Source organism: Semicossyphus pulcher, unplaced genomic scaffold (genome assembly GCF_022749685.1).
Source record: "Semicossyphus pulcher isolate SPU_LCO1_2020_fin unplaced genomic scaffold, fSemPul1.0.p SCAF_12, whole genome shotgun sequence".
Taxonomy (NCBI): Eukaryota; Metazoa; Chordata; class Actinopteri; order Labriformes; family Labridae; genus Semicossyphus; species Semicossyphus pulcher.
In genome coordinates, this window is record NW_027211626.1 from 8069304 (window position 1) to 8095358 (window position 26055).

The 26055-nt window shown below is 43.7% G+C and overlaps 1 protein-coding gene across 1 annotated transcript in view; it reads right to left on the bottom strand.

Moving 5' to 3' along the window:
• Nucleotides 1–3668: 3668 nt before the first annotated feature.
• LOC138588696 (semaphorin-4G-like) overlaps nt 3669–26055 on the bottom strand; it is a 30535-nt gene continuing 8148 nt past the window's right edge. Inside the window, exons 3-16 of the mRNA XM_069658931.1 lie at nt 20477–20625; nt 18376–18438; nt 18154–18252; nt 17948–18041; nt 17753–17866; nt 16038–16195; nt 15079–15254; nt 13013–13157; nt 11957–12179; nt 10275–10390; nt 10034–10188; nt 9569–9627; nt 6332–8688; nt 3669–4600 (exon numbers count right to left, since the gene is read on the bottom strand). Of these exons, the coding sequence (XP_069515032.1) occupies nt 7679–8688; nt 9569–9627; nt 10034–10188; nt 10275–10390; nt 11957–12179; nt 13013–13157; nt 15079–15254; nt 16038–16195; nt 17753–17866; nt 17948–18041; nt 18154–18252; nt 18376–18438; nt 20477–20625 (2561 nt within the window). The 3' untranslated portion in view covers nt 3669–4600; nt 6332–7678. The remainder of the gene's footprint in view (nt 4601–6331; nt 8689–9568; nt 9628–10033; nt 10189–10274; nt 10391–11956; nt 12180–13012; nt 13158–15078; nt 15255–16037; nt 16196–17752; nt 17867–17947; nt 18042–18153; nt 18253–18375; nt 18439–20476; nt 20626–26055) is intronic.

Here is a 26055-nt window from a genome sequence, read left to right on the forward strand (position 1 = left end):
CCCTAACGAGCATGTCTTTGGACTGTGGGACGAAGCCGGAGTACCCGATGGGTAGCCACGCACGCACGCACAGGGAGAACACGCAAACTCCACACAGAAAGGCCCACTTCGCACGAACTTGGATTCAAACCAGGAACCTTCTAGCTGTGAGGCAACAGCGCAAACCACTGGGGCACAGTGCAGCCTAAATCAATGATGACAGTAAAGGTGGACTGATTCAAACAGAACAAAGTAGGTTAAGGGGAGTTTTTACCCAAAGTTTGGCCTCTCCTAAACTCTAATCTTAAACAGCTTAAATCTGCATAATGTCATTGGTAAACTTTGTTGGAAGCAGCCCTTGTGTCTCGGCCTGGGAAGAGGTAGAGCAGACAGGCCTACACTGATACAAAACCCCTTTTCCATCAAGATATCACTGATACACAAAGTGGTTTGTAACTATTTTAGCGTATGACCTCTTAAATCAAAATCTACCAATTTCCACTTAAACCAGAAGAGTGATTTGTTTTCCATATATTAAAGATACATTTTAGAAGCCTACTAATGTAAGAAATATTCAGTAATTCACAGGAAGAACAGTGTAAGGCTGGACATGTTTAAGCACAGTGAAGCTTTAAGCTAAACAATCCAACATGCTCTCGGTGGCTATGCTAAAATGCTAATCAGGTGCATGCTAATGTTTTGAAATGAGTACCAGGCCTCCAAAGTACACCTGAAGGAGATCTCATGTAAATTCTTTAGTCCGGGAACTAAAGTATTGAACAAATTGAAATATTGACCTTGCGATGGTGCAAGAGAAGAAAGTAATAAGTTGAGCTGAGTTACCAAACTCCAGTCGGTCCGTAGAGTCCATTTCACCTTTAAGATTAAAGCTAGAAACACGGCTCTTGCATGAACACCTCCACACTTAAGGATAGTGATGCTATTGATGATGTTGAGGATGATGATAAGGATATTCATGATGGAAATGATAATGATGACATTGGTGATGATGACGATAAAAAGTTCATTGCCCCTGTGCACTGCCTGTCAGCACCTGTGTCCGATCAGACTTGAAGCTGCTTGTTAGCACTCGCTCAAGTTGTTGTCTCCTGTCTCGATCGTTGCTTGTGCTGTATTAACTCTCAGATGTACGTCGCTTTGAACAAAAGCGTCTCCTAAATGAAACTGTAACATTGTAAAAAGGTTCAACAAAGGGCTTACTCTTTGAGACCCTCCCCTCTGGCAAGAGGCTGCGCTCCATCAGAACCGAAACCTCCCGACACACGAACAGTTTCTTCCCCTCTGCTGCCAGCCTCGTCAACAAGGCTTCGACCCCCCTCCACCCCCCCCCACGTGACATGGACTCTCATCCAACCCCCTCAGTCACCTAACACTTGACGAGTGTAAAGTCTGTAATACACTGGACCTATATTGTCTATACACTGCACCATTTTTAAATTAATACTGTAAGCTCTTTTTTTAATCACACCTGTTGTACATATTTTGTACTATTTGTATTATACGTATTGCTTTTTATATTTTATTGTTATTCCTATATTTTATCTTATTCTATTTAAGTCTTTTTCTTAATTTTATTCTAGTTCTGTGTTAATTGTTCTGCACCAAAATCACCCAAAAAAAAATCCTTGTATGTGTAAACCTACTTGTCAGTAAACACCGATTCTGATTCTTATAACTGATCCTGACATACGCACAAATACCATATATCTGTCAGATTTGAGGTTCTTGAGAGATTTCAATGAAAATCCACAAAGGTCACCTCAATGTGGCGCTAAAGGGAAAGTCAACTGATCCCAAAAGTCTGTATAATTCCTCCTCTGGGAAACACGTCTGCACAAAATTGAAAGAAAAGTCATCTTTGAGATATTTCACTCTGGACCAAAGTGGTGAACTAATCTGACAAACATCGCCATCCAACATCAGGAAAATGTAAATTGAATTAAACATAATTGTGTGTGTCAGAGTTGTTTTTTTCTGCTTCTCTATCTTGTAAATATCTCACTTGCCTTCAGATTGAGAAGTTTTATCAACCACTGCCCCCAGAAGATCGTCGTCCTCTATGTGTTCATTTAAAGCACTCAACCTACACTATCACAACCTGAATCTTCATGTAAGATAAGATGGTGAAATGTCTCGCATGCTTTAATGATCAGACATCTCATCAAAGCAACATTTAATCTGATCTACACGCTTTACGAGATCAAGATGAAAATATTCCTCTCTATCATTCAGATGGCAGAACCAGCTCTTCACGTTGACCCTGATTAAACCAAAGCAGCATTACGAAAAAATAACACGCCAAGCATGACAGTTTGTTAATCACACGTCAAGCTGCACGCACTGCAGGTACCTGGCTCCTTCACAAGTAGCCCTGTGGCTGTGTGTGTGTCTGCGTGTGGATGACACGGCTGTCCTATTTGTGGCTGCTTTGTCGTGCTGCCGGTTATATATCACAACGGCAGCTATTGTCTGAAAGCTGGGTGTTGCCCTGCTCACATAGGAACAGAAGAAAAGGTCGAATGGATGATGGAAAAATCTGTTCAGTATTGACGGTGGCATTTCTGAAAGATCAATTGAAAGGGCTCGGATTAAAGGACGGCTGCTCTTTTATAAAAAGCGCACAAATAGAGATCATAGTTTCACCTGTAATGCAGGGACAGATCATGGACTGTATGTGCGCTTTTGCAGACAATAGTTGGATTTGAACCAGTCCTGCTGGGATACCAACCTCCGAGTGACATTTTCCGCACCACTCTGTGTCGCTCTGCTCTACAGCCCGGGGCAACAAAACTCTTGCCTGCTTCTAGGAACAATGCAGACGGCTGCTTTCCTCGAGTGTCTCACAACATTTAACAAATGATCCATCACAGTCCAGTCTAAAGATATAATCTTGAATATTTCATGTAAATAAATGTCTGTTACTATCTATCACCCAATGAGGTAACACAATGGGGATTGAGCCTCTGGCCCAATGATGAAAGCCTTTGCTTTTGCAGTATATAAAGAATTAATATGGACTGGGTGTCTGTGGTGACATCAGCAGTAATCTACTATGGCTGAACAAACAAAGAAAAGATGGATGACTACAGATACAACTTCAAAAATAAGTGAAAATCCAAAGAAAAGGAAACAAATTTGACGCTCAGATGAAGGCAAACAGTCTAAAAAGGAAAGCGACCGTCAAATCAAGAGTTAGAGCCATAACAAAGGGAGCCAACAGTAGACGTTGTCAAGGTCGTGTGCACCTGCAATTGCTTTTATCGCCTTTAAATGGTAAATGGATTGCATTTATACAGCGCCTTTCTAGTCTTTGCGACCACTCAAAGCTGCTTTTACACTACATGTCACATTCACCCATTCACACACTGATGGCAGAGTAAAGTGCCAAACTGTCAATCAGATATCACATTCATACCCGTTGGCTATGCCACCGGGAGCAATTTGGGGTTCAGTGTCTTGCCCAAGGACGCTTCGACACGTAGCCTGAGGGAGCTGGGGATTTAACCTCCGACCTTCCGATTGAAAGACGACCGACTCTACCACTGAGCCAAATAGAACAAAACTGAGAATTTGGAGATTATATCTTTAAACTACCGATCTTTCTAAAGAGGCAAGGTGTAAATAAAGAAAAGAAACGATGAGGAGAGGACGAGATTTAAGTACAAAGTTTTATTTCAACTCCTTGAAATGTGAAGGATCCCACCGCCCTGTTATTCTATCTGTTAGTTTAGTAATAGAGTCTGATTTTCTGTGTGCACAAGAATGGTGTAACATGCAAATAGAAACCAAACAAATATGTGGACATTAAAGTGACAGAAAAGCTGAGTGTTCCCTAATAAATAGGTCATAGTTAATAGGTACATTGGTGTCCCATTAGTAGGTTATAAACATTAAGTCTTCTTCTGCTGGTTCAGCCTCTGCATGCTTTTGGCTACCGTGCTCCTATTAATCACATTTTGTGCAACACAAGCAACCTGTGCCCGAGGAGGGGGTCTCACAAGTGGCACTCAAAAACAGAAACATTCACAATAACTTCTAAAACACAATGTACAAAATTCAAAATAAATATTCCTCATTTTAAAAGCATTGTCCTTCTGTTTTTTTTTTTTAAACAAAAAGGCTCAAGAAGCACTTTTTAAACTTCAACGTTGGCACTTTTCATTAATATTAACATCTTTGTTGTTTCCTTGACTTAAAGAAGAGACACAGCAGTGTTAAAAAGTAATTCATGCAGCAAGAGTGAGGGAAAGGTCACAGAGTTTACATAGAGTTTGGTCTAACAAGTTTGCATCAAAGCAAGGATGTTCTGTGCCCACAAAGACCCGCTGTCTGATGGACAAACAGCGCTCGGTGAGACACTGAAGCCGACGATCCAGTTGTGTGTGAGCAGAGCTGTAGGTGGAGAGACTTTCATGCAGTAGCCCTTATGCAGCCTTTCTTTCTCTTCTGACTCTGCTGTCCACTAATGATGGCGAATTTCATTTCACTGCTCATTAAAAGAACATCTTTGCAGCCGGTGCTGCCATCTGACGCCGGCCGGGAGTTGGTGTCCTCGGGAATGAAATTAGGAAGAATTCAGACTGACCCTTGCACATGAGACCTGCAAACGAGAGAAAAAAGGTAGTCAGGCATGAATTATGCGGTGGTGATGTGTCGCCATTGAGGCTTGCAAGCAAAGCTCAAAGAATTTACATATTAGCAACACTGACTGGAGGTGTTGGTTCAGGAATATGGAAAGAAAACTTGACAAATACAGCCTGCTAGTGTGCTCCCCTTGTCTCATGCTTTAAAGGAGTAATTGGCCCCTGGAAAAAGCAGCTGTCAGTCAAACCTGGTGTTCTCTGTAATCGATAGAAGCAATAATATTTGAAATTGGCGCCATAGCTGTGGAGAAGGTTGTACAAATAGCTCCTGGTTTCGCCCATTCTACATTCCTACAACACCCAGCATGCATTGCACTCCTCCCTCTGAAGGGAACGGCCCAGAGAGAGACGCTAGAGTGAAATACTACCGTTTCGCTGCAGGCAACGGCTCCGAGCGGTACAGAATCTGACATATGACGAGAATATACCGGTGGATTGTCTAAAAAATCTTCGGGTCTGCAGTCGACCTTTCAAACATGACGATTTTGAACGAGACATGACATCGGAGGCGGGCGTCCTAGCTCCTTGGCTACGTAAAACACGTCATCTGGCGGAGGTTTTCCAAGGCCCATTGGAGAAGCGGATAGCGTCTTCCAAAGGCACAGAGCGAATTTGCATTTTTTCTACCATAATGGCATTAGCTCCCCGTGATAGGACTGAGGTTGAAAATTGGCGAACTGGCCTATTAAAATGAGGTCAAAGGGCATTAATGAAGGTTTTTAATGTGCAGTGTGTGCAGATACAGCCTTCTCCTTTCATGCCTTTGATCAGGAACACTGACTAGAAAGTGCTTTGTGCAAGCACAGCAGCAGGAACAGAATCTCCCACCCTGACAATGCAGGCTTATTAGATTCAATCAAACGTTCCATTATGCAAGTGCGCCACAGCATCGCCTATGGAGGCGTATGAACTGCTCCGCTATATGTGCATATAAGCAAAAGACGTATACTTGACAGGTTCCCTTCTGACATGCAGTAATAAAATACGAAACCCCAGTCGGAGCCCGGGGTCATGAGAAAATAATTGGGAGCTTGAGAGTGTTTTATGCCCTGAATCTCTGAGGAGATCTCTAACTCACTCTGTCTCCCCATCCTTCTGCAATAAGGTCAGACTTGTCATAGGACGAGTGTTTAATTAACACTGCCCTCTGACAGGAGAACAACAGCGAGATGCAGCAAGAGGACACGCAGGAGGAAAATAAACAGTCTGATATTGAGTGAGGAAAGTAAAGTGTTTTTCTGTAAAGATAAAGCCGCAAAAGAAATGTCCGTGAGAGCCTCAGTGTCAAGTTGGAAGCTTGTCTGTCACCCTGATTTATACAACCACAAGTCCTTAGTTTCTGCTTCTACGCTTGGATTCTTCTAATAAATGAAATATGTTGTCTGGTTATTAATTTGCCTGTGAATCACTCTGTAGCAGATGTTTTCATTGGGGCATCTCTGAACCAAAACTTTTTAAACAAATTAAAACAACCCAGCTTCAGATTTATGAGCTGTTAGCATACAAATGGATTAAAACTCATTAAATCGGAAGATAACATTGTGCCCTAAATGTTCTGTAAGTATCAAGTCTTTAAAACACTGGTGCAGTGCCCACCGCACTCTAACTTTGTGATCTATTACTTTAAGTGCCTGTTTGGCAAAGCGCCTGTGCTGAAGATGTGCTGGCGAGATACAAAGATTGTTTACCTTGGATGCTTTCGGCTCTCGCTTTGCCCCCACAGTCTGTCATCCTGTCTCGCAGTCTCCTGCAGGGTGTCGCTCCGTCAGCGGTGGCTTCAGGCTCAGCTGAGACAGTCAGTGTTTCCTTGTAATCCACTTGTGTCAAAAGGTCCAGCAGACACGGCTGCAGCTCTTCAGACAGAGAGAATAAAAAAGCTCCGTCGGGCTGCCGCTTCTTCATTTCCATGAAAGTGTCTGTTAATGTTCCCAAAGCGCTTTAAAACGGGTATTTAAAGTGCATTCAAATCAATAATACTGTCTTATGTTCCTCAGGTTGTTAATTAATACCTGGTGAAATAATCATTATCTAACATTTTTAATTGTGCAATGGGTAATTCACATTGCTAACTTGTTTATTTGCAACATATTGTATATTATACGCAAATATGGTCCTGGAAAATGTGTGTTTAATGGACATTTGTTAACAGAATTGCAGCATATGCCAATCTATTTTTAACCACGCATCATGGATTGTGAGCTGCACACAGGTGTAATAACCTGTGTATTATTGTTAAAGGCGGCAGTCAAAGATGTTTATATATTAATGTTAAATATAAAACAAACAAACTGTTCTCCAAATGATGTTTAATACTAAAGTCAAATAATGATTAGTTCACCGTTTCTTAATGAGGGCTGGTGTAAAGTGTTACGTGCTGTTATCTTATATTATATCTGTTGGTTATTGCGGTTTTTAAAGTCAGTTTGAAAAGTGAAATCATCACAAACCAAATCCCCTCGGCCTCCACGTCCACCTCCCTCAATATTCATAAAGTGTGAATGTCACGTTTTAAAAATGCATAGGCCATCTGTGCACGTCAGTGCAAACAAACTTTGGCTAGCTGCCCTCCAGTTGATACCGAGCCAAATATGGCCGCCTCACAGCAGAAGTCTTCACATGTATTTATATTCCTGCGGGGCTCTGCTCGCTGTCGGAGTCTTTGTGTTTCGCTTTGTGCTTTGTGGATCACAGATGTTGCTGTTGCCTGAAACTGGGATCAGTCTGCAGACTGACTGCACATGTCCGTCTGAGCAGTATTGAGGTGAGGTAGATTAGACTGTCTCTCCAATCAATGCTTGGTCCTTCACTGGCATTTCAGATTCTGCCTTGTTGTGAGTTTGGAAATTTGGGAATTAAGGTCGACGAACATCGTTCTTAAAGCGGGAATGTCTCAAAGCGGACTTGTAAAAAAATCCAATGGAAAGTTTGTAGGTAAGACTCTCTCATTGCTTCACCAACAATGAGTCATATGCCAGGCACTTCAGCACCAGGTAAAAACACAGCAGTCCTCCCACCACAGGGGGAGCTACATCTGTCTACACAGAGCTCTCGTCCGGCCGGGGCAGCAGCTGAGTGTGTTTTCTCTTCTCTAAGATCCTGTTGAGCTCCTCAGCGAAGGAGTAGCACATCGGTGACGTGTTTTCAGAGTCGCTCTGCCTCAGCAGCACGTAGCTGTTGCCGTTCATCCTCCTCAGGACGCTGGGCAGCGTGGCTGACAGCCCGTTGGGGAAGCTGCACTCTGGAGAAGGAAGCTGGGGAGTCGGTGGTAGGGGAGGGGCCGGGGGAGGAGGCTCTTTATTGGGTGATGTGTGTCCCTCACCGGGGACGATCTGGAGGAAGCCCCCCTCGTGGATGTCGCCGTTATGCTGCTTTGAAACTCCATTACATATTCCGTTGCCGTTGCAGTGGCTTGAGATGGTCTTCAGCTCCATGTGGGCGGAGTTTCTGCTCTGTTTCCTGTTCCTGTTGTGCCTCTTGCTGTTGGGGTAGGCTGCAGCTGCAGCACGTAATGAGTACTTCCCCCTGTTACCCACTCTCAGGCAGAAGCCCACATAGACGAGGACCACGGTGAGGACCACACACAGGCCTCCCAGGATGGTGATGAGGGAGAGGTACATGGCCTCCATGTTCCTGGGGGAGAGCAGCTCTGAGTGGGGCATTAGAGGGGACGGAGGAGGCGGCAGGGGCCTCTCAGAAGTAGGATGCTCAGTGGCTGCTGGCAGAGTGGCAAATAAACTATAAGTGTCTGCAGTCGGCTCAACAGGCGGGGGAGGGGGCAGGTCCAGGCGGATGGTGACATTGTAGCTAACTATGGCCACCTTGATGCTGTTCTCGACTGCGTAGCAGGTGTAGAGTCCGCTCTGGTCCTGCCGGGCCTCGATGATCAGCAGGCCGTCTGTGCCGGTTCTGAAGCCGGAGTTGAGGCCGTAGCCCTGCAGCTCGCTGTCGTCCAGAGTCCAGAGAGGTGACGCCAAGTTAGAGCTGAGCTCGCACTGCAGCAGCACATCGTCACCCACCCGCACAGAGCGGCTACGAAGGGCAACGTCTGAAAACACACAAATAAATACAGTGAGGATCAAACACACAGACTCTATATAACAATTTGATGTAAGTAATGTTTCACAGGCTGAGCCAATACAGAAGTGCCTTAAACCTGCATTCCTTCTAATGGCCAGCAGGGGGCGACTCCATTTGTAAAAAGCAGTCTGATTGTGTGAAACCAGATGGAAAATGAGCCTGTTTCTCAGTTGAATTAAGGAGTTAATGGTCTCAATCGCTAGTTTGAAGTTTCCTCCTATTAAGCATGATGTCAGTTCTGTAAATTATGCTCCCATTTAGAGTACAATAAAGCAGAGTGTGTGTTAGGGCGTGGCTACCTGTGATGGCTACAATGCCGAACTCGAGGCTTCAGAATGGGCGTTCAGAAACCAAAGGACGATGTGACTCTGCCTTTCTGTGATCTCACATTAAGTGTAAAGGACACCTCTGACTCCTTTTATATGTTAATCGCTTCACACCTGCTAAATATACAAACGGCCTCCAAAAGGTAATGATGCATAATCTCCGATTACATATCATTTAAATCCCTGCCGTCGTTTTACCTTGTGTCGAAAGAGAACAACTTTTGGGGGGAGAGAAGATTCTATATTTTATCAGATTGAAAGTGTGAAGTGAGAGAAGGCATTAGCCTGACTTGAATATCAAACAGACGTCTCTCCGGAGATGGCAAAAATGTGATTAAAGAAGGGAGAAGAGGATTTTGCCAACGCGGTGCGCATAATCAACTTTCAAAGAGGCCTTGATGCCGTCTGATGACAACTATACATCTTTCAAGTCCTAACTTACATTCTCTATTTTCTACCTCCCTTTCATCATTCGTATCACTTTTTTAAAAGCACCTCGCACAAAATAAGATTTCTGCTTACCATCTTGTGTGCCTTCACATCCCCTGCTGCCATGCTGGATGTCCTGGATTAAAGAGGATCTGTTAAAAGGAAGATGACAGAAAAGTAAGTATATTTTTGCAAAGAATAAACACTGTAAGCAAGTAAGCAAAATCTATTTATATAGCGCTTTTTAAAGACAGAGGTGCTTTTTCAGGGACACAACATCGGATGCATAGACTCTTTTTGTGCTTCATTTATTTCCTCAACAACTTCCTACATAGTTAGCGATCCTGTCTAGATTAATCAGAACACTTTAAGTACACAGCTGCACACTATGTTTACTATCACAGCCAGCATCAAGTTTCTGCCAATGCTGTGGTTACGCAACAGTTCTGGGAGCATTGTGACACGGCACTTCAGGTCAGTCAAATCAAACAAACAAACGGGCACCTGCAGCACTTTCACCTGATCCGATCACACACACGTACGCCCGCCAGCACTCACCTGTCTGCCTGCGCCATGATGTCCACACACTGGGCTCCGTTCCAGGCACAGTGAGGGTCCCTGGCAAAGATGCAGTCGTAGCAGGACGTGTATCTGCCACAGTTAGAGAGGGGGAGCTGCACCACGCCTGAGGGAGAGCCCACGTACACACTCATCTGTGGGCGGAGAGAGGGGATTTAAATACTGGAGGATGTAAATATATCCTTCAATGTGTGTGTGTGTGATGGTCGGACACGCTTACCTGTTTTGCAGATATCAGCAGGTTGTTTACAGGCTGTGCTTCTTCAAAGACTTGGAGCTCCTCGATAATGTGCAGCTGACCCTCGATTTCGACAGCTTTATGTAACCAGCCTTCATCTGCGTGATGCATACAAAGAGGAAAAACATTAGAAATAAACATGCAGTAAACTGAGTGTAATTTGTGTTTCTGTGGCCAGTTTCAAAACACATCACTATGATTGATTTAGAAGATAACTCGAGAGGTGGTACATAAATGCAGCCATAGTTGCTGTGTATAAAAGGTTCAAACATCTAGCACATCTTACTACAAAAACGAGCAAAAAAGAAGTTTAGGAGCAACAAGAAGCTAATGAGAGTTCACCACAGTGGAGTGCGTAATAAGGTGTAACAACCAAAAAGAGTGGGATGTAACTGCTTTACAATAATGTTGTGATGTTAATCTTCAAATAAACCCTGATTTAGCGTTTCCCCCTGCCTATTTCAGATGCCAAAGTGGGAAAACTCCGAGCTGAACAGAAGGTAGGTAATATATCTATTAAGTGTATGACAGATTTGCCTAGCCACGCTGGCAAAAGACTCCAGGAAGTCACCTCCCTCGGCCAATAACTGGTCCAGGACATAATCCGTTGTGGCAGGTGTTATTACCTTGAGTAGCCTTTGAGTTGGCCAGGCCTCCTGTTTTCAATCTATGTTCTAAGCAAAGCATCTCCTGGCTACACTGTGTCTTAATATTTAGCTTAAAGTTGTCATCTCGATCTCGGTTTCTTTCGCACCTATGGCAATAAATGGTAATTGCGGGAGCACACTTCCCAGATATCCAGACAGTGCTGCATGTGTGACGTCCACGGTTGGCTCCCAATGTAACTCTTGATTTTCCTCGCTGACGGTCGCTTTCCTTTTCAGACTGTTTTCCTTCATCTGAGCGTCGAGTTTGTTTCTTTTTCTTTGGATTTTCACTTATTTTTGAAGTTGTATCTGTAGTCATCGGTCTTTTCTTTAGCTGGTTTCCCACTGGTCAAAAAACCCGCTAACACCCGGCTTTTTTGCTTAATGGGAAAGGCTACAATCTGCATCCAGATCAAATGACTCTGCAGTAGACCCGGGTAATTATGGCTTCGGCTCCGATCGGCACTGATGGGAACACCAAACCCGTGTCAACACGCTAATCTCCTACCCCTTTCCGGCGCGATGCTATTCTCTGTCTCTGCTACAAATTCCGCCCGTCTCCATCCCAGCAGCGCTCGAACATCGTTCCAAATTTGTCGGCGCCGAGCTTGATACGCAGACTGAATGAGTTACAGATACAATAAAGACCTAACCACCGTAACATCTTCACTGTTTACTAACCCTGCTTCGGGCGTGTTTGTGACGTCAGACGGTGACGCAGCAGAAAAGAGACCGAAAGGAGTATACTTCACTGGCAATGGGAAAAGAGACAATCAGCATCTATAAGCAGCTCTTCCCGGGTCTGAAAAGCCCGCGTCAACACGCTAAATTTAGGTGGGTATTTGTTTGTTCAGCCATAGTAGATTACTGTTTATCTAAATTAAATCTTCAAGATAATTACCTACTTAAAGAAAGTGGTATCAATGTTCTAATTAAACAATCTGCAAGAAATCAAATATGTGGAACTATTCCTTTAACAGATTGCACAATTACTACCTGACATGGATTCATACACACCTGTGCCCATGTATAAAACATGGTATTTTTCTCCGTCTAAGCCTTGGATCATCTGTACAGCCATGTGTGTGTAGTCTGTGGTCCTCCTGAACAGAAGTGGGCGTCTGTCTGAAGGTTGGACCTGCTGAGACATCAGAGGATGCCTCCTGACAAAGTCCAGCACCTCATCAGGCAGCGAGGTGGACACGTTTATGCCCTTGGCCCTCAGAGTGTCGGTTATGCACTGCAGGAAAAGAAGAGTGAGCGAGAGAGCGATGAGAGGAGGGATGATAAGCAAGTTAGGAGGCAGGATGTGAGCTGCAGGGAGAAGGGAGACATTTTTGGATCATTTGTAATAAAGTTGTCTGGAAACAGAGGCGGAGAGTGGAGGGAAGCGAGCGTGTCACGAGGCTTAGCGAGATGGTCTGCAGGGAAACTTAAGCCCGAGCCTGTGGAAGATTGAGTCGGGGCGAAATGCATCTCTACACTTGAACAAGGAGCGCGTGTGAGTTCAGCAGCCAGCTTGTGCTGACACGCGGGCAACTCAGCTATCTCTGCACCTGACGAAGGGAACATCTTCTCTTTCTCTTTATGTCCTTTCCACTTCTCCTAAGAGGCTTTCACACTCCCCAGTTAAAACCCTTGACCGCTTCTCCTTTTCCCTTTAATAGCAACGTTAAAATTAAGTCCTACAAAGTGTCGAAGTGACACTACAGTGGATAATGTCTGCTCCTGCTAACGACGCCACAGCGCTGGCTGCCACACTAAGCCATTGTCACCAAAGCTACGGGCCGGAGTTAATCGCCATGAAAATGGGTTTCAGTCACATAAGCTGGTTGTGTTTGAGCCCCATTCTTGAGGCTGCCGCTCGTCGTCTCTATAGTTTTCCCTCCATCTTTTCCTCCGCTTCCTCTCGTAATACATTTTTACTTTGAATAAGTTTCATTTGCTCTCTGCAGGGATTTTCTGGTGTGAATCATTGAGGGATAATGAAGAAGGAGACCATTTTTCTCTGCTTCATCTTGTGTTAAGGAGACTGAGAGTTAGCAGTGCCCCTGTGTGTGTGCGTGTGTTTACCGTTCCAGGTCGTGGGTCAGGGATCTTTCCAGTGTATTCCTTCCACTTAGAGCCGGAGTCCTGGTTCTCCATGTACGGTCCTTGAAAGGCCTCTTGGACTTCAGACAGAGAGAACCGACACACCGCAGACGCCTTCACGTTTTTCCTAAAGACAGCGACACACACACACACGGAGTGAGGAAAAAGACCAGAGCACAGGCTGTGAACAATAACATTAGTAAACCCGGTGTTGCCATAGGGACAGCAGTCGGGGTACAGTAGATCAGTGGCTCACCTAGCTGACGGTACACGGAGAGAGACAAACGGGAGGAAAGCACGGGGGAGCGAGGGAGGGGATGAGCTCTGTCAGAGATCGTATGAAGATGATCATAGATCTCGGAGGAGAGTGGGAGGGAAGAAGAGTGAACTACAAAATGGTTTCAGAGAGGTGTAGTAGGAGTTGAGGTAGAGACGGGAGAGGAGACGGCAGTATCCTCACAGAACTAAAATGCTGCTTTCCCACGACTAAATGTTTTGCTTTTGCAGATAACTTCCTCTTTTCAAATCATTCAGCCTTGCAGAAACTACAGCACATTCAAAAGTGGAAGCTAGTTTTCTAATGTTGTACTTGAATCTAATGTCATTTTTGATTCAGTTATTAGTTTAAAGACACGACATGATAACCTTTTTATGTATTCACTTCAGTAATTATCTATCTGTGAAGTTATTTTTCTGCCGTTTACGCATTGGACCTATGAAAAGCCATTCACAGGAAAACGCTGCGTGCATATACTTCTGATCAATTTAACTCCCTTTAGGAGAGGCGCACCGTTACAAGTCTCTCTCTCTTTACACAGACATGTTTACAGAGATGTATTAACTTACTGCTAATGCAAACTCGGCATTTCCTACTTCCACAGCATGACATTTAAAGTGTTTAACCAGCGAAACAGTGGGATGGCAAATGTGTATTCTGCAAGAACGTAATGTAACGAGAAGAAACAGCTGCTTTGAGCTGCACCCCCAAATCCTCAACAAGCTCACCCACGTTATTGGGCCCTGTCGTGTGGGAAACTACCAACACCGTGAGCAGAATGAAATCAGTTTGGGGCTGAACGATTGTGAAAAAATATCTAATTGTGATTTTTCTGACTCATATTGCGATTTCGATATGATATTAAAGGGAATGATAATGATCATGGTGGGATTTTTGCAGGGATATGCACCAAGCGAAGATATTTGATACTTCCGTCTGTGTATGATGTGCAGGCCAGAGCGTCTCTGCAGCACAATATTTAAATTAAAATGTTTTTAACACACATTTCACCCTTTAAAAATATTGCGCCCTATTTGCAATCATTTCCAAACTTCTTTAGTTTGTTTGGTTGTGCTGTAAACACATTCACAAGTAGACCTTCTGTTGTATCTGTAATGAAGTACCTGCTCAATGAGTGTTGGCTCTACTATTAGGGGGGGCGGCTGCGGCTCAGCGGTAGAGTCGGCGGATCGGAGGGTTAGCGGTTCGATCCCTGATTGCTACAGCCGCCTGTTGAAGTGTCCATGGGCAAGACCCTGAACCCCACATTGCTCCAGAAGGCATAGCCATTGGGTATGAATGGGCATAGATACTGATTGAAGATTGGCACTTAGGCTTTTGCCATCAGTGTGTGAATGAGTCAGTGAATGTGTCATATAGTGTAAAAGTGCTCTGAGCGGTCGTAAGACAAAAAAGCGCAATATAAGTCCCTTTATCATTTATTAAACCACACTTGCAGTTACCATGCTACACAGAGATGTTGCTAAATCAACCAGGATTAAAATCGAAAGGATTAAAACTTTAACTTCTTTTAAGCTCGTCTAAATCTGCATTTTTAATTAATATTCTCTCCTCAAACTGCTGCAAAAGTCGTGCACCCAACGTCCTTTTCTCACAGAGTTCTCCTCTCTTTCATCTCGTCCCTTCCTGTCTTCTCCGGCTGTCTCCAAGTATCGATCGCTTCCTTTCATCTTCGCCTCACTCATTTACATTCGCGTCTTCAAAGTCCCTTTCAGCTGATATATCGCCAACGCACACGTTTTCCACTCACCACTCCAGGCCGAAGATGCCGTAGAAGAGCGTGTCCTGCGGCGCGTTGCCGGGCATGACGAACATGCTCCGCAGCATGTTGAAGTGGAAGTCGTACTCGGGCAGGGAACACGCCAGCCTGGCCTTGAGGAAGGACGTCCAGCGTTTCTGCAGCGTTAATCGTCCTCCGCGGTCGCCCTGAGGGAGGAAAGGTGGAGGAGAAGGACAAACAGAGGAGGAGGAGGGAGCAGAGGGGGTCATATGAGGTAAGCGTTGGAGAGATGACAAAACAAACTGAATGCGTGGCTCAAGGTGGCACATGAGGGGAAGTAACCTCCTAAAGAGTGCAACAGATGGCAAAGGAGAGGGATAATGAGAGCATTGATGAGGTAATGGCTTCCCATAGGTCCCCAGTGCAATGTACAGGTTTGAGTGTCTGTGTTTAAAGGTTCAAACTCCTGAGACAAAAATCAGCCTCAAGGTCGCGATTCTCTCCAGTCATCATCTTTGCCTTTGATATTAACTTTTAAATGTATTCAGCCAGCGGCAAACTGCAAATTATACACGTGCCGCCGACATGTATTTCTGTTAAGATGTCAAAACTAATATGCTGCACACTCCCAAGGAGAGAACTAGTGAGTACTTTAAGTTGACCCAGGAGAGAACAACAAGGTTATTACATCTTACAACTGAAGCTAAATAGCTTTAACCCCTTCCTGGACAGCAGGAAATGTAAATCATTTGCATTTTAAGCAGCAGGTGGTTTTAAACAGTCCCCTGCAGACATCCATCCCTCTCACTCAGAGCCACACTGACTCTGCAGCCCATTCATCAGACTGCTCATCTAATCACACCGGGAGCCTTGTTACAAATGCATTCCCCATCCAGCCCTTCATCTATTATATCACCTGCTACTATCATCAAATACGACTTCACTCAAGCTGGTTTGATGTAAGACTTGCAAATGATATCTGCACGCACCTTACAAACACGAGCCACCCGTGCCACCCTGCTGTGGCTGTAGGTCGTCGTCTGCTCCTGGCTCTTCTCGGTGAAGAAGAAGTAGATCTTATCGTCGTCGCCGCCGCCGCTGCTGCCCGAACTCTCCCGCACCAGCGCAGAGCCCACGAAGTCTGCCTCTGTGTGGGGGAGAAAAGGATGCACTTCTTTTTAAATGAATCAACAAATGAATCTTTTTCTGCCTCGTATAAAATAATCAACAGCTGACAGTGTTTACAACTGTGGAGTGTCATTTAGGTCAGTAGGTCACGGTGTTCAGGAGTTGCCCTGTGTACCGAAGAAGTCACAACATGACAGTAAAAGGTGAGATAGATGAAGATAACAGACTTTAACGAGGGCAAAGGCACGGCAATCGCAGCACTACCACCGCCTTTTCAGACGGTGAGAATAAAGAGCAAAAAGGGGGGATGCATGCAATGTTTGCTAACTAGCTCTGAATGCAAACAAAAAGTATATTTAAAGTGATAATCTCGAAGATTTTCATGTAAATAAATGTCTGTTAAGTCACTATCTATCACCGAATGAGGTAACACAATGGTCATTGCATTTTCCATCAGCCAGCAGTGGTTGGTCTGCCAGAGAGGGTAGGTGGAGCTAAGCGGCTGCTTTTCCGGTCTCTGCAAGTGTTGCGAGTAAACAGTAATCTACTATGGCTGAACAAACAAAGAAAAGATGGATGACTACAGATACAACTTCAACAATAATTGAAAATCCAAAGAAAAAGAAACAAATTGGACGCTCAGATGAAGCAAACAGTCTAAAAAGGAAAATCAAGAGTTACAACCGGAGCCAACCGTGGACGCCACACATGCAGCACTGTTTGAATATCTGTGAAGTGTGCTCCTGTAATTACGGCTTCTTGCAATAGGTGCTGCCAAAGAGGACTAAACTGAGATCTTTGAGATTACAACTTTAAAGCAGATGGGACTGTCGTTCATTCTGCAGGTTTTTTATTTATTTCTGCAGATCATAAACCAAAGCGACAAACTGATGCTGGGGTTACATGAAAAGTTCAAGGGATCATCAAACATTTTAAACTTACTTTGGGTGGAATATAAATTTATCTACCAAATTACATGGAAGTTCATCTGAAAGGCATTTTATTTAAAACATATGTGACGCTGGAGGATGATGAACCAGGGCGTCATCAGAGTTGTTAGGAGTCACTGTCAGGGAACCGTAAAAATAATGCCACAGCAATCCCTGCAGTACTTTCTTTTTAACCAACAAGTAATGAACAAAGTGTTCTAAAAGTGTGACTAAAACTTTATTTATCTTTTGTATCATTTTGGTTTTACTGGATAGGACGGTAAAGAGAGAGAATATGTGGAAGGTAAAGTGGGGATGACATGCAGCAACAGGATGCTGCAGTGCAGACTGTAGCCTCTGTATACGAGGCGTGCACTCTACCAACTGAGCTTAAGGTGCTCCAAAACTAAGTGTGCTTCCTTTAAGAGTTAGTGGAGCAATCGGAAGTTTATGTAAGGAAAGTAAAATAATGCATTATTGATCCGCTGACACTTAGAAAGAATCAGTGTCTGAGTTTCTGTTGCTACTTCAGCTGAAAAGTTGTTGATATGGATCTTAATCCTGGTGTTAGCTGGTTCACGCAGAGAAGCTCTGAACTCTTGGAACATGCTAGAAAGGCTTTTTATCATCCCCGAAGATTTACTCACCACTCAGCCAGCGCGTGGGGGCATCTTCTGTCTTCAGTGTGGGAGACGGAGAGTTGCGGCGGATATCTGGAAAGCTCCTAAACTCGTACTGCGAGGCCGTATACATCTGCTGGTCTGCAGGGGAAAACAATAAGTCAGGTTATACAGCTGTTTAGAAGAACTCTTGAAGTGACTGACAGACGTTTAGGGGCTTACCGATGATGAGGCCTGTGTAGCCTGTAGTCGGGCCGTAGGGGCATTTGTCTCGTCCCTCTTCAGGAGGAGATGACATCACAAACCTCTCCTCATTCTATACAGGGTGCAGAGGAAGTTGTGTTAGCTAAATGCAACATGCAAACACTTTCCCCAACTATAATATAAACAGCACTGGAAGGCTTGTTAAGTATTCTGCATTGACATACGATGTAAGCACAGAGCGGTCTGAAGGCATGAGTCCCACACATGTAGAGATGAGTGGAGTTGAACCTCTGGAGGAAGCGAATGTGATTAAAACACTCCGTCTGGAAAAGGAAGAGAAAGACGGAGAAGATGTGACGGGCGGGGAATATAAACTCATCGGAGAGAAGCAAACAGAAAAAGATGAAAAGGAAAGACTGAGGGAGGAAGAACGACTAAATGCCTACCTTATTGTCTTTTCCCTTGAGCAGACACTGACGCTTCTGCTCGGGGGAGGCCTCCCACTCAATCTAAAACACACCACATAGCGCAGAGTTAGTCAGAAAGAGAGAGCTTGATCGTTTCACATCAGTGACTTGCATAAATTTGAGCAAAATACCACACATCTGACAGCAGTTATATCTGCTTTTAATAATTCATACATGAGGAATTTTGCCTTCACAGCATCTGAATTTCTGAATGTTGAAACAGCTGCTTGATGTTTGAAACTCTTGAGAAAGTTGACTTAACATATTTATATTTATGGGAGGAGATGGAGGAGCGGTTGCGTGTTGGTGTTGCACACACAAACCAGTAATTATACCTAATGACAGACACTGCTGCTGTATGAGCATAATTAGCATAACGGCTTGACGTCAGGTTGTCAGCAGGTAACAAACACAGAAAGCAGCATGACAGATCAAAGAGTGTTTGCAGATTAAGGTACTTAAAGGAACAGATGACTCTAATGAAATAATCCGGCAGAAAGCAACATTATGAGGACGAGACTCGGTCACAGCAACCCGGCTGAAAATACATGTATGGAAAAAGACAATGATGCCATCAGAAATGAACATAATCTAAAAGTGATAATGCTTTATATTTCAGCTCTGGTTGATTTGGTGACACCTCACATTACTGGTGATAACACTAAGAATACAGCTCCGGAAAAAACAGAAGAGACCACTGCAAAAATGTGTTTTTCTCTGGTTCTACTATTTGTAGGTTTGTGTTTGTGTAACACTTGTTTTATTGTACGCAACATTTCTCCTATTTCCAGATAAAACATTCTCGACTGGTTCTTCAGAGGTAGCTCCTAAATTGTGGAATGAGCTTCCCACTCACGTCAAAATGGCCCCCACTCTAGATACTTTTAAAACACATTTTTATTCCTTGGCTTTTAATCCAGTATGAGAGTTGTGCGGTCTCTGTTTGTCTTTTATTGTTTCTAAATCATTGGTTGTTGTTTTGTGTTTTATATATTGTATGTGTTTTTTAATCTTTTACTTTTTATATATTTATTTTAACATTTGAATTTTGCTTATTTACTGTTTTTATCTGTTGTGCAGCACTTTGGTAACCTTGTTGTTTTTAAAATGTGCTGTATAAATAAAGTCGACTGGTTGGTAACTGCAAAAAAGATGTTTTTCAGACCTCGAATAATGCAAAGAAAACAAGTTCATGTTCATTTTTAAACAACATAACATTCAGCAATAGCAGAAAAATCTCCAGCCATAAAAATCATCAAAAATGTGGTTTGAAATGAAAATTGTTAAAAATAGAACAAGAGGAAAAAATGTCCCATCATATTCAACAACAAATTTATACACTGGGTGTCTGTGGCTGTGTTAGTAACGCGTTTCCCATCACCCAGTAGTGGTTGGTCTGCCAGAGAGGGTAGGCGGAGCTAAGCGTCTGCTTTTCCGGTCTCTGCAAGTGTTGCGAGTAAACAGTAATCTACTATGGCTGAACAAACAAAGAAAAGATCGATGACTACAGATACAACTTCAAAAATAAGTGAAAATCCAAAGAAAAAGAAGTCAAAGAGATTACAACTTTACATAACTTGCAATATTAATAACAACCGGAATTAGCCTCTTTGACCGTCCAACATTGCTAACTTGCGTTGTGCAGAAAAGCCTGTTCAAACCATAAACTCTATTCTTTATACAAATAACTCCCAAGTGTTCCATCTGAACAGAAACCATGTTGGGATGAAGTAGATAGTTTATTAATATCTGCATTCATTAAAAAGCATTTCTGTGTTAACATGCTCCGATAAGGGGATGATATTAACACGAAGTTACAGTCTGTTGATACAGTGGTTTGTTGGTCCCTCATTAATATGTGAATTTATGCAGCAAGATGCTCCTGTGGCGTTACTGTGTAGAGAGTAATCTGAATACACACAAACACGAGGGTGTGACAGGGGAGTAAACACCTCAAAATGAAATACGGTCTCAAAAAAAGTTCCTGCGCTGAGCGATGCAAATGAGGCGGTGGCAGAGTTAGGAGTCGGCGGAAGAGGAGGCAAACGACTCGCAGCAACACAGAGACAAACAAACTCACAGTGAGAGCAGAGCTGGCTGAGATGTCAGAGGCATTGAGAGCGAATACAGCCCCCCGAGCCCCGACGTAGAGCCGCTCGCTGTCAGCCTCCAGCAACATGGCGCTGTAGTTGACTGCGGAAGACTGGAAACGCCTACAGCCCTGGAGACCTGAGAGAGGAGAGGAGAGGATGAGAGAAGATTGGCGGTTAATGAAGGTGACCTTTTGTAACCCTCCTGACTGCTACTGCTACTGCTACGTCGATTCAGCAAACCTGCTAATAACCTTCTTATTTAGTACATCACACACATCCCTCCACCAAACCCAGTCTTGAGTCAGCAATAGGATACACAGAATAATTGGCTCTTCAGTGGAGGACTGGTGCAATTCTAGAGATGTCAAAATGATGTCAACAACACAGTTTAGACCTCCTCTGTTGTTGCACTTCCTCAGAAAAAGCCTGATTCTCATTCATAAAGCCACACACACATTACCACCTGAGCACATCCACAGCTATTGATTATGTTCTGTCTCTATGGGAACACCTTTGTGCTAACACATACCACCTTTCAGGGTAAAAGCCGCCCTCCATTTACATCCATATTTTATTAAATAGACCAGGAATTATCCGCAGTATCACCACTTGATTAATTACTCTATTATGTACATGCACGATAATATAGACTCCATATTAATCACGTTGTTTATGTGTTAACTTGGACAAAGTATCCACACTGGAGGATCGTCGTACAGCAGCTCCAAATCTGAATGTCTTTTTAAAAAGCCCCCAAATGTGCATGAAGTCACGTCTCTCAGGGAGGGGCGTGTCAACAGCACAAGAGGGAGAACTTTTTCAATCAGACCTGACAGGATGAGGATAAAGGGAGAAAAGGGAATCTCTTCATCCTCCGTGATGGATTTCTCGCTGTATTATTGTCGAGCGTCAGTGCAAAGTGGAACGAAGGCCTTGCTCTTTGATTCAGATTTGAATCTTTTTTTAGACTGCGGGAGAAAATGTCTTCCATTAAACTCGGCGGTACTGTAGCTGCACAGAAAATAATTTCTTACGTGACTTTACGGCTGCTTTGGTAAGAAATAAGAAAATACACAGTAACTTGACGAAATGGGGAAAGCATGATGCATTATTGGTAGCTGCTTTTTGTGCTGTTTTGAGAGAGACGTTTCTTTTAATTGCTCATCTTTAGAGCTGAAATGGGGAATCAATTACTATTAAAGTAATAATCTAGAAGATTTTCATGTAAATAAATGTCTGTTAAGTCCCTATCTATCACCGAACGAGGTAACACAATGGTGATTGAGCCTATAGCCCACTGATGAAAGCCTTTGCATTCGCAGTATTACAGACTGGCTGTCTGGCGTGACTTTCGAAAAAAAAAAATCACAAGCAGCGCCCAGTTAGTGACTCGTTTTCCATCACCCAGCAGTGGTTGGTCTGCCAGAGAGGGTAGGCGGAGCTGAGCGGCTGCTTTTCCGCTCTCTGCAAGTGTTGCGAGTAAACAGTAATCTACTATGGCTGAACAAACAAAGAAAAGATCGATGACTACAGATACAACTTCAAAAATAAGTGAAAATCCAAAGAAAAAGAAACAAATTGGATGCTCAGATGAAGGCAAACAGTCTGAAAGAGAGACTTACAACCAGAGCTAACCATGGCCGTCGCACAAGCGACACTGTTTGGATATTTGTAGTCTTTATTTACAGATTCTACACAGAAATGTTGAATCTGTAGGCAGTGATGTGGATTTCAGGGATGGCAATTTTCTGTTTGTGCTCCGCTTGCAGTCCGAGTAATATTGACCAATCACGTATCAGCAGGTTGCAGTGCATGCAGGAAAAACAGTCCACGTGGAGAGCAAAAGCGGGCGGAACGTAATCCGCTGTAACGACAACCCGGCTCCCATCAGCGACTACCTGAATCTCTATAAACAGACATCTGCATGTAAATTCAGCTAACAATCTGTTCTAGATCTAAAATTCAACTTGAGATTAATTCTCTTGATGCTGTGTCTAAAAACCATTCAGCATTTAGATTTCCCAACTCTCTCGATTGCATCATGATCGATCCGACCTCCGTTCAACAAACGACCATTATAAAAGTAGTTTTCTTCTCCTCTTGAGACAGACCTGACAAAGCCTCATTTTTACTTTTATATCTGCATCATGATGTTGAAATTTCGGAAAAGGTAAGACCCGTTTATTAAAGTAAATCACTGGAAAAACGTTATTTTTCTGTAAAAAATGCAGCACGCAGAAAAGGAAGTCTTGACTGGAAGCTGTTTATCGCTAACCGCTGGCACCAAAGAGATGAAACTGAGATCTTTGAGATTACCACTTTCAATTCATACTCCGGTCCGACTTCTAAAAATGCAACAAACTTGATGGTTACAGCATCACAATATAAAGACTTTCAGCCTCTTTCCTCTGGTTTATAAATAGTTATACATAGATCAGACCAGAAATTAAATTACAACTCCACTGTGGCCAAAAAAGCCCGGGGATTATGCTTATCCTGCACAGCTTTGCGGAGGAAGAACAAGATAATGAAAAGAGGCCCAACACATCAGATTCCAGGGATCCACTTCTACTTAACGTTTCAAGGTTTCTTCCCTTAATGCATGTGTCCAGTTTTCCAGACTATATTTGGATGCAGGACAAGATACTAAAGAGGCAAAGAGACATACAGCACAGCAACACGCACTGACAGGACATGTCACTTGCTGCAGAGTTACGTAAGCTCTATCATACGATCTTTCAGGACTCCACTTAGCTTGGGTAAACATGACACCACTGTCAACACACACACACGCACGTTCACATATCGTCACAGAGAACCTTCAGGCATGTTTTAACCACAACAGTTTCTCCTCATTACAACGGTGATGTCAGCAAACAGCGTCATCCTTTGTGGAGAAATAACACCTTCGTACTCATTTAGCAGCTAATGAAAATATCTGACGTGACGACTCCGGAGCAGGTTTTAATACCAGCTGGGGTGGAGCGCTGGCAGCAGTTAAGCGTCTTGACAGGCAGCCATATTTTATGAGTATTGAGGTGTACAGTAGCACAACAAGGCCAAACAGGAAAAGTATCAGACTTCCTGCTGCATCCTCAGCCAATCCACTTCCCCCTGCAGACTGCATGTTATCAAGTGAGCTGTCATTAAGATTCCTATCAGCTGCTGCAAACACAATCCACCCTGCTCGCTTCAGCAGCAGAAAGCAGCAGACAGCTCCCATCTCTGACTGCTCCTGGGTGATCAGGCTTCCCTCCTTCTTTCTCAGCAGGAGGAAGAAGAGTATAACCTGTATGGGATTTTCAGAACCATACGTGAGTGTTTCATTGTGAGGGGAAGCAGAGACAATGTTACCTCAGTGTAATCCGAGCATTAGGACATACAACGCCTGACAGTTGGAGCCAGGTAACTAAATACAACCTCGCTGAGAGTTTGACGGAGCAGAGGCAGATTTATCGACGAGCACATTTCAGCCTCCGATTACAAGATCGTGCGAGGGAAGGCAGGTTTGATTCATTCTCCAGGGAAAGGAGAAGAGAGGCGGCGAGAGAAGCCCAGATGATATTATTTACTGAGCAAACACTCGGAGGGACCTCAGCTGATCAGCACAGTACACAGTGTTCAGGGACAAGCACATGCACACACGCAGGCACACTCGCTGAACCTCCAGGCGTTGGACTGTGACGTGACAACCTTGCATATAAATTGAGCGTCCAGCGTCAGGCCTGTTTACGGTTCAGAGTATTCTGACATGCAAACAGGCCGACTGGCGGTGCTGAATAAACAAAGTTAAACTGATGTCAAAGTCTGGCAGGTTGAGTCAGTGTGTATACTGAGAATCGTATTTATAAGTTTTGTCAGCTTTCAGCTTCTCAAAACTGAGCACGGGTATTCAACATCACTCCAAACTGACTTGAAAAAGTAAAAGATGCATTTATGATGTCAAAGTTGAGAGCCTTGTTAAGCATCCATAAAATTCACAGTGAAAATAAACATTTAAAACTCTCAGAAAGTCTAGTTTAGAGATGTGTAAACATGGCCGATGACATTTTGATTGACACACGCTTGACTCCGTACACAACAAATGGGGCAATCTCAGATCCCATCTGCTACAGTCTGACGACGATATAGCCTCTGGGGACAACGGCGAATGTGTTCCGGGCGTGTAGCCAGCAACTTACAGTCGAGACTTCCTTTTCCGCGTGCTGCAGTGTTTACAGAAAAATAAACTGTTTTTCTTGTGATTGACTTCAAAGGGTCTTGCCTTTGCCGAAATTTCAACATCATGATGCAGATTGGTAAGAAGGAAAAATTAAGCTTTGTCAGGTCGTCCTCAAGAGGAGAAGAAATCTACTTTTAAAATGTCATTTGTTGAACGGATTGCTGAACTGCTTTTGTAACACTGCGTCAAGGGAATTTATCTCAAGTTGAATTTTAAGATCTAGAACTGATTGTTAGCTGTTAGCATGCAGATGTCTGTTTACGGAGATTAATGCTTTTGCTCCACATGGACTGTCTTTCCTGCATACGCCGCAGCCTGCTGATACATGATTGGTCAATATTACTCGGACTACAAGCGTTGTACAAACAGAAACCAGAACACTTGCCGTCCCTAAAATACACGTCCCTGCCTACAATAAAAATGCTCTGCCATCCATGTCATATCTAGCAGGTAGCATACACATGCCAAGTAAGCTGAGATGCTGTCCTATTTGTTCTAAAAGCGATGGATACAATGCAAATTGATGGCTCTGTAACATTAGCTGGTGCTATATTATTATGTAGCTAAACTCCCCCCTCAGACGCTCAACACCTGCTGCCAAAAATAGACGATCAACGGCCGGCACTAAACTCCCACGGACGAATATAGACAACGCCGGTCCACTCTCAGCCCCCATGGTCATCTATATTTGGTCTGCGGATGACGCTAACACTTAGTTTAAACAGCCAAATAGCTGCCATGTGACTTTTCCTATGACTGGATTGTGAATGTAATAAATATCCGGGAAAAATCACACCCAATTCAAACCCATTATCAGAACTTCCTATTTGCTTGCCCTCTATTTTATACACAAGAGCCTAAATTAAGTAGTTACAAGGCTATCGTGGATTTGTGTTTCCAGAGGCTTTAATTCCTGATTCCCACAAATGTTTAGATCTTCTTTACGGGAAAACAGTGACGTTGCAAAAAAGAGAGAACACAGGTGTGTGTTTGTGTGTTTGACTTTCCTTGTGGGCGCGCATGTGTGATTGAACTACCCCACACAGGTTCGGAGGCTTTGCCGTTAGGTCGCTGAGAAACGCAGAGATTAGAGGGATCAGCTGTAAGTTTGCATATCGAAGTCTTCTCAGCAGGAGGAGGGGAGCAAGGGAAACAAAAAAACAGAGGTAGGGCAAGGTAACGGTATTAAACGAGGGCAGAGCGGCCAGGAAAAGTACAAAGTAATGAAGAACAAATCGAGTAGAAGAGGCAGAGCTTTAGTGCAACGGTGGAGAGATGGATGGAGGAGGAGGAGGAGAGGGAGACGGGGCGCCAGGCAAGGAGATGTGTAGGAGGACCTGTGGG